General features: G+C 40.6%; 1 protein-coding gene across 5 annotated transcripts in view; it reads left to right on the forward strand.

Moving 5' to 3' along the window:
- BABAM2 (BRISC and BRCA1 A complex member 2) overlaps positions 1-12,495 on the forward strand; it is a 142,420-nt gene extending 129,925 nt beyond the window's left edge. For 3 of the 5 annotated variants that reach the window (XM_073556332.1, XM_073556330.1, XM_073556329.1), the window contains one exon: positions 1,597-3,923. In XM_073556332.1, coding sequence (XP_073412433.1) covers positions 1,597-1,711 — 115 coding nt within the window. In that variant the 3' untranslated portion in view covers positions 1,712-3,923. Of the gene's footprint in view, positions 1-1,596; positions 3,924-12,341 lie in introns of those variants that run through there. The other 2 variants (XM_073556333.1, XM_073556331.1) reach the window with 1 other exon arrangement.
- The last annotated feature ends 1,139 nt before the right edge of the window (positions 12,496-13,634 follow it).

Below are 13,634 nucleotides of genomic sequence, written 5' to 3' on the forward strand. Positions count from 1 at the left end.
GGTATCAAGGCTCGCGGCGCCGTGCGAGCGGGGGACAGATCCTTCACAGATGCCGCGGTGTCCAAACGAGGAATGTGAATGTTTCCTTCTCCGTAAGGCCCCGATTGCCGGAAGTAATGTGAGTGATCAAAGGATCGCCGGCTCGAGGCACCCAGGGGGCTAAAGAAAGGAAAAAAAGTAAGAAAGCTAAAAACCAACCTAAAGTTTGCCGCTTCCTTATTTGTTCTCTCCACATCCAGAATCTATCACAATATAATTATATACAACACATTGGAGCGCCCAAATGACTGTCCTCCGATCGCCGCACCCCCCGGGAGATTGCAGCAATCAAAGGGTCGATTGTCCCAGAATAGAGTCCATGAAAACTGCGACTCGCCACCAAGAACAGGGGGAACAGGGCCCAGGATTCGGAGAAGGGGCGGGATATTGGCCTAGGCAAGAAGGGGTTAATCTAAAGCCACTTTCTGCGCCCCTGGAGCAGTGGCGTGGCCGTGCATGCTGGGAGTTGTAGTTTCTCCGGGGAGTTGCAGGTTTGGGATCGCTCCCCTTCTTGCTCTGACTTGTCCCGAGAGCTGGAAAACTTGTTTGTGATTAGACCGAACACCCAAAACAACCTGTTCTTGGCTGCGTGACAGGAGGGTTTGCCCCCGGCCGCGGACGCCGTGATCCCCACGGCTGGGTTCTGTTTGTGAGCTCAGCCTCGGCTCGGGGCCCCTCCCGGGAGCTGGTGGGGGTCCGACAATGTCACATCTGGCTGCAGACTGGCCGGACATCGTCTATGCTTGTCCTTGTCAATAAAGCTTGGAAAACTTAAAGGGAATCTCCATTAAGTGAATAGCGCGGTGGTCGCACATGAGACCTAAGGACCCCCCCATTATTGTGCTCGGTGGGAGTCGCAGTAATCACAGATTCATCAGCTACACTGCAGAGAGGTTATATATGTGGTTTATGGGGGATAACGATGGCCGCAGCTCTGGAGGTGACTGGAGGATAAGACCTGATGTAATAGCAGAATAGTGAGTGCAGCTCTAGAGGTGACTGGAGGATAAGACCTGATTTAATAGCATAATAGTGAGTGCAGCTCTGGAGGTGACTGGAGGATTAGACTTGATGTAACAGCAGAATAATGACCGCAGCTCTGGAGGTGACTGGACGACAAGAGCTGATGTAACAGCAGAATAGTGAGCACAGCTCTGGAGGTGACTGGAGGATAAGCGCTGAAGTAACAGCAGAAAAATGGCCGCAGCTCTGGAGGTGACTGGAGGATAAGACATGATGTAACAGTAGAATAGTGACTGCAGCTGTGGAGGTGACTGGAGGATTAGACCTGATGTAACAGCAGAATAATGAGCACAGCTCTGAAGTTGACTGGAGGATAAGACATGATGTAACAGCAGAATAATGACCGCAGCCCTGGAGGTGATTAGAGGATAAGAAACAATGTAACAGTAGAATAGTGACCGCAGCTCTAGAGGTGACTGGAGCACAAGGCATTATGTCGTTTTTGCATGTTCTTTGTGTTAGTTGGTTATTGCTCGGTGACGCGGCCGCTCCTATATATAAACTTCATAAACTTTCTGCTCATTATGTATCTAGGTCACGTGACAGAGCAAACCTGCAATGTAACAAATCACAAGTGTGCGATCATCTGATCCGACCGGAGAGGAGCCGGCGCCGTAACTCCACTCCACTCGGGGCCGTGCGCTCCTGATAAAGATGGACGTTGTGTGCGCCCCAGAAGACTAGAAAGTATCGGGACCGAGATCATAGAACCTTCATGCCCCGAAAAAGACCGAGGTAGAAAGCAGCACGGAAACCGACCCCGGACAAGACCCCCTACCAAATCAGCGCCACATGGAGGAAAGCACGCCCAGTGTATAACCTCCCGCCCCTCACCTCAGGTGTATAATGTCCCCCATGTGTAACCTCGGCCCCCCGCCGTCTGCCGGTACTACCATGTGACAGAACGGCCGGGTGTGCAGAGCTCACTGGTCCTGTAATAGGAGCCCCCCGGGGTAACAAGTCCGGCCATGACATTTCTTCCTCCACAATCTTCTCCCGTCACTTGTGAGTGATATTAGTGAGAAGTGGAAGGAACCGCAGCAACTCGGCCACGAAGTAGAGACCCCGTAACGTTACATAGTGGGGGGCTGAGGAGCAGAGGACAGAAAAGTCACTACCGCTCTGCTGACCCCATAACTGCAGAGTCCAGACCTCCTCCGGTATCAGCACAGACAATGCACTCCCGCCGGGAGCTTCATGGTCGAGCAGCTGCCTGCAGCCGCACATCACCAAGCACAATGCCGAGCGTCGGATGGAGTGGTGTAAAGCCGCCATCACTGGACTCTGGAGGAGACGTGTTCTGTGCAGTGACGGATCGCACTTCTCTGTCTGTGTTTGATGGAGGAGTCTGGGTTTGGTGATTCCAGGAGGACGTTACCCCCTGACTGCATTGTGCCCCCTGTACAGATGGTGGTGGAGGATAATGCTATGGGCTGTTATCAGGGGGCGGCCTCGGACCCTCAGCTCCAGTGATGGGAAATCTTCAGCACAAGACACTGTGGACAATTGTAGCTTCAGCTTTGTGGGAACAGTTTGGGGGAGACCCTTATCTGCCCCCCCATGACTGTGCCCCGTGCACAAGCTCCATACAGATATGGGGGTGAACATGAGAGGCCACACAGAGCCCGGACCTCAGCCCCATCCTATAATGGAAATTGTGAGCATGAACCCCCCCAACACCAGGATCTGACCCCACAAATGCTCAAAAGGTCCCTCAGACACCTCCGAAATCTTGTAGAAATCCCCGAAGAGCGGGAGCTGTTATATCTGCAGACGGGCGACTCCTTATTAATGTCCATAGACAAAGAATGGGGGTCAGAGAAGCTCCTGGAGGGGAAACTGGGGGGGCACATACTTTTGTACATGTAGGGTATGACAGACTCTATCGATAATAGATACTACCATGATGGTTCCATAACAAGGATGGACCTCGGGGGTCCATACCAGGATAACCCACTGCTCATAGATCAGGTCAAGCATTAAAAGCACCGCGAGTGTCCTGTCACAAAGAAGGAAAGACCCCACTGTGGGGAGACACATCAAGGGTATGGTCCACCGCGGAAATACAGCACCCTAGACCATCCACACCGGGACCATAGACAGGACATATAGACGGCACCATGATAGCGTGGAAAAGACCGTACAGGAGAAGACGATGAAGACCCCGGAGGAACAGGACCATGTCATGGATGGCTGATACCTGCGATGGTCCGTGCACCATAGAGCAGACTAATCTAGGAAAGGGCCTTCAATGAACTGTCCAGATACTACAAGTTATCGCCTTTCCACAGACTCACTGATCGGGGGATGTCCGATTTATCCACACATCAGGGAACAACAAATCCTGACGGAGAACTTTTATCCCCGTCACAAAATATCGCTGCAGGTCGGACGCCCAAACACTGCTCCAATCATTCCCTGTAGGACTGCCGGAAAACGCCCAGCACAGCACTCCGCAGCCCCATAGGGAAGGAATGGGGACCGGACCGAGCATCGCACGCACCCTGCCGTTCCAGACTAACAGGGGAAACAATGCCACGTTCTGCCGATCAGTCCCACAATCAATAAGGTTTCACCAGACATACCCTTTAATAATGGACCACATCAAGGGGACGCCATATTGAATATGGCCCATACATGGAATATCACGTGTGTGGACCACGAGACCGAAGATCTTGTCCTCAAGTCCAAAAATTAACAACGACCAATCCCCCAGATACAAATTTTCCAGTCATTAATGATCTACATCCAACACATGATTGACATGTATTTTAAATGTTTTTAACTTTAATGTTGAAGGGGGTTTTCATTTATTGGATTTTGATCAACTTTTCAACAAATAAACTATGGATTTTCATTGATGATTCTCCAGCTGTACTCCCAAATCTCTACTATAATACTGCCCCCATGTACAAGAATATAACTACTATAATACTGCCCCCTATGTACAAGAATATAACTACTATAATACTGCCCCTATGTACAAGAATATAACTACTATAATACTGCCTCTATGTACAAGAATATAACTACTATAATACTGCTCCTATGTACAAGAATATAACTACTATAATACTGCCCCTATGTACAAGAATAAAACTACTATAATACTGCCTCTATGTACAAGAATATAACTACTATAATACTGCCCCTATGTCCAAGAATATAACTACTATAATACTGCCCCTATGTACAAGAATATAACTACTATAATACTGCCTCTATGTACAAGAATATAACTACTATAATACTGTCCCCTATGTACAAGAATATAACTACTATAATACTGTCCCCTATGTACAAGAATATAACTACTATAATACTGCTCCCTATGTACAAGAATATATCTACTATAATACTGCCCCTATGTACAAGAATATAACTACTATAATACTTCCCCTATGTACAAGAATATAACTACTATAATACTGTCCCCTATGTACAAGAATATAACTACTATAATACTGACCCTATGTACAAGAATATAACTACTATAATACTGTCCCCTATGTACAAGAATATAACTACTATAATACTGCCCCTATGTACAGGAATATAACTACTATAATACTGCCTCTATGTACAAGAATATAACTACTATAATACTGTCCCCTATGTACAAGAATATAACTACTATAATACTGCCCCTATGTACAAGAATATAACTACTATAATACTGTCCCCTATGTACAAGAATATACTATAATACTGTCCCCTATGTACAAGAATATAACTACTATAATACTGCCCCTATGTACAAGAATATAACTATTATAATACTGCTCCCTATCTACAAGAATATAACTACTATAATACTGCTCCTATATACAAGAATATAACTACTATAATACTGCCCCTATGTACAAGAATATAACTACTATAATACTGCCTCTATGTACAAGAATATAACTACTATAATACTGCTCCTATGTACAAGAATATAACTACTATAATACTGCTCCTATGTACAAGAATATAACTACTATAATACTGTCCCCTATGTACAAGAATATAACTACTATAATACTGTCCCCTATGTACAAGAATATAACTACTATAATACTGCCCCTATGTACAAGAATATAACTACTATAATACTGCTCCCTATCTACAAGAATATAACTACTATAATACTGCTCCTATATACAAGAATATAACTACTATAATATTGCCCCTATGTACAAGAATATAACTACTATAATACGGCTCCTGTGTACAAGAATATAACTGCTATAATACTGCCTCTATGTACAAGAATATAACTACTATAATACTGCCCCTATGCACAAGAATATAACTACTATAATACTGCTCCTATGTACAAGAATATAACTACTATAATAATGCTCCTATGTACAAGAATATAACTACTATAATATTGCCCCTATGTACAATAATATATCTACTATAATACTGCTCGTACAAGAATGTAACTACTATAATACTTCCCCTATATACAAGAATATAACTACTATAATACTGCTCCTATATACAAGAATATAACTACTATAATACTGCTCCTATGTACAAGAATATACAGTAACTACTATAATACTGCCCCCTATGTACAAGAATATAAGTACTATAATACTGCTCCTATGTACAAGAATATAACTACTATAATACTGCTCCTATGTACAAGAATATAACTACTATAATACTGCCCCCTATGTACAAGAATATAACTACTATAATACTGCTCCTATATACAAGAATATAACTACTATAATATTGCCCCTATGTACAAGAATATAACTACTATAATACGGCTCCTGTGTACAAGAATATAACTGCTATAATACTGCCTCTATGTACAAGAATATAACTACTATAATACTGCCCCTATGCACAAGAATATAACTACTATAATACTGCTCCTATGTACAAGAATATAACTACTATAATAATGCTCCTATGTACAAGAATATAACTACTATAATATTGCCCCTATGTACAATAATATATCTACTATAATACTGCTCGTACAAGAATGTAACTACTATAATACTTCCCCTATATACAAGAATATAACTACTATAATACTGCTCCTATATACAAGAATATAACTACTATAATACTGCTCCTATGTACAAGAATATACAGTAACTACTATAATACTGCCCCCTATGTACAAGAATATAAGTACTATAATACTGCCCCTATGTACAAGAATATAACTACTATAATACTGCTCCTATATACAAGAATATAACTACTATAATACTGCCCCCTATGTACAAGAATATAACTACTATAATACTGCCCCTATGTACAAGAATATAACTACTATAATACTCCTCCCTATGTACAAGAATATAACTACTATAATACTGCTCGTACAAGAATGTAACTACTATAATACTGCTCCTGTGTACAAGAATATAACTACTATAATACTGCATCTATGTACAAGAATATAACTACTATAATACTGCTCCTATGTACAGGAATATAACTACTATAATACTTCCCCTATATACAAGAATATAACTACTATAATACTGCTCCTATATACAAGAATATAACTACTATAATACTGCTCCTATGTACAAGAATATAACTACTATTACACTGCCCCCTATGTACAAGAATATAACTACTATAATACTGCCCCCTATGTACAAGAATATAACTACTATAATACTGCCCCTATGTACAAGAATATAACTACTATAATACTGCTCCTATGTACAAGAATATAACTACTATAATACTGCCCCTATATACAAGAATATAACTACTATAATACTCCTCCCTATGTGCAAGAATATACTATAATACTGCTCGTACAAGAATGTAACTACTATAATACTGCTCCTATGTACAAGAATATAACTACTATAATACTGCATCTATGTACAAGAATATAACTACTATAATACTGCTACTATGTACAGGAATATAACTTCTATAATACTTCCCCTATATACAAGAATATAACTACTATAATACTGCTCCTATGTACAAGAATATAACTACTATAATACTGCCCCTATATACAAGAATATAACTACTATAATACTGCTCCTATGTACAAGAATATAACTACTAAATACTGCATCTATGTACAAGAATGTAACTACTATAATACTGCTCCTATGTACAAGAATATAACTACTATAATACTGCATCTATGTACAAGAATGTAACTACTATAATACTGCTCCTATGTACAAGAATATAACTACTATAATACTGCATCTATGTACAAGAATATAACTACTATAATACTGCATCTATGTACAAGAATATAACTACTATAATACTGCTCCTATGTACAAGAATATAACTACTATAATACTGCTCCTATGTACAAGAATATAACTACTATAATACTGCCCCTATGTACAAGAATATAACTACTATAATACTGCTCCTATGTACAAGAATATAACTACTATAATACTGCTCCTATGTACAAGAATGTAACTACTATAATACTGCTCCTATGTACAAGAATATAACTACTATAATACTGCCCCTATGTACAAGAATATAACCACTATAATACTGCTCCTGTTATGATTGAGTCACCGTAGGAGGCAGACACAAAAATAGAAGCTACGTCCAGAAAACCAGAGAAGTTGGCAACTATCAGATTGCAGACCCCTGAACCTATCAACACAACTAGCAGTAGCCGTGGGGGGTTCCTACGATGCCCTAGACCCCTCGATCACAGCCGGAGCGCTAAATAGCCTAAAGACAGAAAAGGAAATCTAAACTGCCCCAGAGCAGACCCCAAAGTAAAAGGCAGCCCCCAACATATAATGACGGTGAAGCAAGATGAAAAAACACTCACACAGATAGAAAGATAGGCTGAGCAAACGATGGGGCCCAAGCTAGCTAAACAGAACAGGAAAGGAAGGTTGCTGTCTGCAATCTGCCAAAACCCTATCAAAGACATAAGCCAACAAGCTGATATGAAAAAGACCCTGAAGCAGCTAGACTTCAAAAACTAAATCAGCGCTCAGGTATTTTCAGAAGACAGAGCTAAAGGAATTCAGCACACCCCAGCAGGGAATGGCAGAAATCCAGAAAAACAAAGCAAAACAAAGTCTAAGCACAAATGCAAAAAGCCGAGCAGAAAACTTAGCTTTAGAGGAGCAGGAATTCAGACTGGTCTCCAAGGATCCCACAGAGAAATCACCCGCAGGGCAGAAGGGCGTCGGCAGCCTTATATCCAGTCAGTAACTCCATTCAGCCAGTCATCATCATCAGACTCAGGTGTTTGATAATCAGGCTCACTACCTTTCTTTACCAGAAGAAGGAGTTCCTCGGGCCTCAGTAGTGAAGGGGAAAATGAACTCACAACATGCTCCTATGTACAAGCATGTAACTACTATAATACTGCTCCTATGTACAAGAATATAACTACTATAATACTGCCCCTATGTACAAGAATATAACTACTATAATGCTCCTCCCTATGTACAAGAATATAACTACTATAATACTGCTCCTATGTACAAGAATGTAACTACTATAATACTGCTCCTATGTACAAGAATATAACTACTATAATACTGCCCCTATGTACAAGAATATAACTACTATAATACTCCTTTGTTGTGCGTTCATTTTCCCCTTCACCATTGAGGTCTGATGAACTCCCTCTTCTGGTGAAGGAAGGTAGTGAGGCTGATTACAAAGCACCTGAGCAGAATGATGATGACTGGGTGACTGGGATTGCTGACTGGATATAAGGCAGCCGACACCCTTCTGCCTTGCGAGTGATTACTCTGAGGGATTCTTGGAGACCAGTCTGATTCCTGCTCCTCAAAAGCTAAGTTTTCTGCTCTACTTTTTGCATTTGTGTTTTGGTTTTGTTTTGCCTTGTTTTTCTGGATTTCTGCCTTTCCCTGCTGGGTGAGCTGAATTCCTTTTTGCTCTGTCTTCAGAAAATACCTGAGTACTGATATAGTCTTTTTGAAGCCTAGCGTCTTCAGGGCTTTTTTCCCTATCAGTCTGTTGGCTCTTGTTTTTGAGAGGGTTTTGGCGGATTGCAGACAGCAGCTTTTCTATTCTGTCCTATTTAGTTAGCTTGGGCCCCATCATTTGCTCAGCCTATCTTTCTATCTGTGTGAGTGTTTTTTCATCTTGCTTCACCGTCATTATATGTTGGGGGCTGCCTATTGCTTTGGGGTCTGCTCTGGGGCAGTTTAGATTTCCCTTTCTGTCTTTAGGCTATGTAGTTCTCCGGCTGTGATCGAGGGGTCTAGGGCACCGTAGGAACCCCCCACGGCTACTGCTAGTTGTTGTTGTTAGGTTCAGGGGTCTGCAATCCGATAGCTGCCAACTTCTCTGGTTTTCTGGACTTAGCTAGTATTTCTGCTTTTGCCTCCTACGGTGACTCATTCATAACACTCCTCCCTATGTACAAGAATATAACTACTATAATACTGCTCCTATGTACAAGAATATAACTACTATAATACTGCTCCTATGTACAAGAATATAACTACTATAATACTGCCCCTATGTACAAGAATATAACTACTATAATACTGCCCCTATGTACAAGAATATAACTACTATAATACTGCTCCTATGTACAAGAATATAACTACTATAATACTGCTCCTATGTACAAGAATATAACTACTGTAATACTCCTCCCTATGTACAAGAATATAACTACTATAATACTGCTCCTATGTACAAGAATATAACTACTATAATACTGCTCCTATGTACAAGAATATAACTACTATAATACTCCTCCCTATGTATAAGAATATAACTACTATAATACTGCCCCTATGTACAAGAATATAACTACTATAATACTCCTCCCTATGTATAAGAATATAACTACTATAATACTGCTCCTATGTACAAGAATATAACTACTATAATACTGCTCCTATGTACAAGAATATAACTACTATAATACTGCCCCCATGTACAAGAATATAACTACTATAATACTGCCCCTATGTACAAGAATATAACTACTATAATACTGCTCCCTGTGTACAAGAATAAAACTACTATAATACTGCCCCTATGTACAAGAATATAACTACTATAATACTGCCCCTATGTACAAGAATATAACTACTATAATACTGCTCCTATGTATAAGAATATAACTACTATAATACTGCTCCTATGTATAAGAATATAACTACTATAATACTGCTCCTATGTACAAGAATATAACTACTATAATACTGCCCCTATGTACAAGAATATAACTACTATAATACTGCCTCCTATGTACAAGAATATAACTACTATAATACTCCTCCCTTTCTACAAGAATATAACTACTATAATACTGCCCCTATGTACAAGAATATAACTACTATAATACTGCCCCTATGTACAAGAATATAACTACTATAATACTGCTCCTATGTACAAGAATATAACTACTATAATACTGCCCCTATGTACAAGAATATAACTACTATAATACTGCTCCTATGTACAAGAATATAACTACTATAATACTGCCTCCTATGTACAATAATATAACTACTATAATACTCCTCCCTTTCTACAAGAATATAACTACTATAATACTGCTCCTATGTACAAGAATATATCTACTATAATACTGCTCCCTTTCTACAAGAATATAACTACTATAATACTGCTCCTATGTACAAGAATATAACTACTATAATACTGCTCCTATGTACAAGAATATAACTACTATAATACTGCCTCCTATGTACAATAATATAACTACTATAATACTCCTCCCTTTCTACAAGAATATAACTACTATAATACTGCTCCTATGTACAAGAATATATCTACTATAATACTCCTCCCTTTCTACAAGAATATAACTACTATAATACTGCCCTCTATGTACAAGAATATAACTACTATAATACTGCCCTCTATGTACAAGAATATAACTACTATAATACTGCCCCTATGTACAAGAATGTCTCCTATATTTTGTAGTTTTTCACCTCATTATGCATACTGACAAGATGCAGGTATATCGGTACTTAGGGTGATGGTGTCATCATTAATGTGAGCAGCGCTCGGGTGAGGTGGCTCCTTATTTCAGGCGCTCTGGAGATTAGGAGCGTTTACTGCTCTTAATCCTGTTATTACAAGGTGGAAATGCTCTTGTCTCACAAGTCTGTAATTCTCTTATTAATGTGACACTGAACTCTGTTGCCCTGATGAGCAGGTGGACGACGTCTTCCCATTGCGGGGTATTTTCTATCGGCCTCTCACTATATCCTCTTTGTAAGGTGTCGCTCGCTCAGTAGGATTAGGACCTGGACCGTGTAGTCGGATGACGCCACTTCTTACTTCCTCTGCTTTTTTTGCAACCTATAACTTCCAGCTAAGCTTGGTGACTCAGTGTGCTACATCTTTAGCTAGCGCTTGATGGACCAGTCTGTGCCATATTAGCCCATAGGCTGAGCATTATGACATTTTTATGGAGCTAACTGCTCAGTACTGCTGTGTAATGTCCTCAGTACTTCTGCTTCTAATAAGTATTTTATCTCGCCTTAGTGCTGATTATCCTACATACTGCAGCTGCTTTCTAGTAATTCATTCTAAGGCTAGATTCACAGCTACATTGCTCAGTATAATATACTTACGCCATTTGGTTTCATTCTAGGAAAGATTTTTTTTTTCACTACAGTGTTGGATCCACATGTACCCAACTCAACCCTGTTATATATTGTGCTCCATGCTTCTACGTTCTAGTAAGTGATTTTTCTCACTCCAGTGCTGGATTCACATCTACACTGCTCAGTACTGCTGTATAATATCCTCCAGTTGCTTTGGTCATATGATTGAATCTTTGATTATAGATTTGGCCTATTAAACAATGCTGCCATTGCGTGTTTTTAGGGTGCCATCCTCCACAGTTAGGTCGGGTGTCTACTAGTATATTCTGTGAATGTTTACTTATTTTATATACCAGTCACTACCTTTACTGTGTGAGTTAGGAGACACTATGGCAGGTAGTCTACACCCTCCATCAAACAGACAAGTCAAAATTATGAAGTGTCGTAGTCTGGGCTCCGTAAAGGAATTAAGGGGTCATTACCCGTCACCTGTAATAGTCTACTGATACCGCAGGGGTGAGCCGAGCTGTGGGTTGTGCTCCGTGGCCGGACACTCAGTGGTGCGCCCTGATTAGTTCTCACCCCTCTAGTGTCCCTTATGACATCACACAGTGGTGCCAGAGGAGATGATGTCACCGCACCGATCCACGACCCCCAGGCTCCTCCTTCCGTCCATATCTCTATATTCTCTTCTGGTCGGTGACCCTTCTTCCATTTGTTTCTTTTCAGGGCTTATTTCAGAAGCTTTGTGCCTCAGTTCCAAGAAGCCGCATTCGCTAACGGGAAGCTGTAACCGACCAGACGGCCAAAGCTAAAGTCTCCCGCAGTCGTCAGTAGAAAATTGTGAACTTTTTGTAAAAAAAATAAAATAAAACAAAATTTCTCCTGTTTGTTTTCTTGAACCCCCCCCCATTCCACCGGGTACTTCATCCCGGACACCTGCTCAGACCCCAGCAGATTCACCATCGCAGTCTCGTGGCCATATATATATATATATATATATAGTGAAATAAGTATTGAACAAGTCGACAATTTTTTAAGTAAAAATATTTTTAAAGGTGCTGTTGACATGAAATTCTCACCAGATGTCAGTAATAATCCATCCGATCCACACAGGCAAATAAATCATCATATATGTACAGAAATTATGTGTAATAATGAGAAATTACATTGGGAAAAAGTATTGAACTCATGAAGGAAGAGAGAAACAAAAAGCCATGGAAAGTCCTGACACCGGCTGAAATCTATCAGTAATTAGAAAGCCATCCTGCCACTTAGTAAGAAATAATATCAGCTGGTTCAGTTGATGGCCTATAAAAAGGTGCCTCATTACCAAGGTTCCGCACAGGAAACACTCATGTTGGGTAAATCCAGTGAGCTGTCTCATGACCTTCACAACCTTATTGTTGTAAAACATAATAATCTGGAATTGGTTACACAAGAATTTCTAAACTACAGACAGTTTCATTGAGCACTGTTGCGGCTATAATCCGGAAGTTGAAAGAACATCATTTTGCCATAAACCAGCTATGATCAGGTGCTCACCCCAAGATGTCAGACAGAGGAGTGCAAGTAATTAGACAAGTTGTCAAAGAGCCAAGATCACTTGTGGAGAACAACAGAAAGACCTGGAATAAGCAGGGACAATTGTTTCAATGAAAATTATAAGTAATTCACTCAACTTCCATTGCCTGTATGCAAGCTCACCACACAACCTCCATGGCCTGTATGCATGCTCGCCACACAACCTCCATGGCCTGTATGCATGCTCGCCACACAACCTCCATGGCCTGTATGCACTCTAACCACGCAACCTCCATGGCCTGTATGCATGCTTGCCACGCAACCTCCATGGCCTGTATGCACTCTAACCATGCAAGACTCCATTGCTAAGCAAAGAGTGTATTCAAGTGCATTTAAAGTTTTGCTCAACAACATTTATGCAAGCCTGAGAAATACTTCGAGAACATAGTCAGGTCAGATGAGACCAAAATTGATCTCTTTGGATGCCATATTTGGAGG

This window comes from Dendrobates tinctorius, unplaced genomic scaffold (assembly GCF_039654945.1).
Source record: "Dendrobates tinctorius isolate UK_male_01 unplaced genomic scaffold, ASM3965494v1 ptg000232l, whole genome shotgun sequence".
NCBI lineage: Eukaryota > Metazoa > Chordata > Amphibia > Anura > Dendrobatidae > Dendrobates > Dendrobates tinctorius.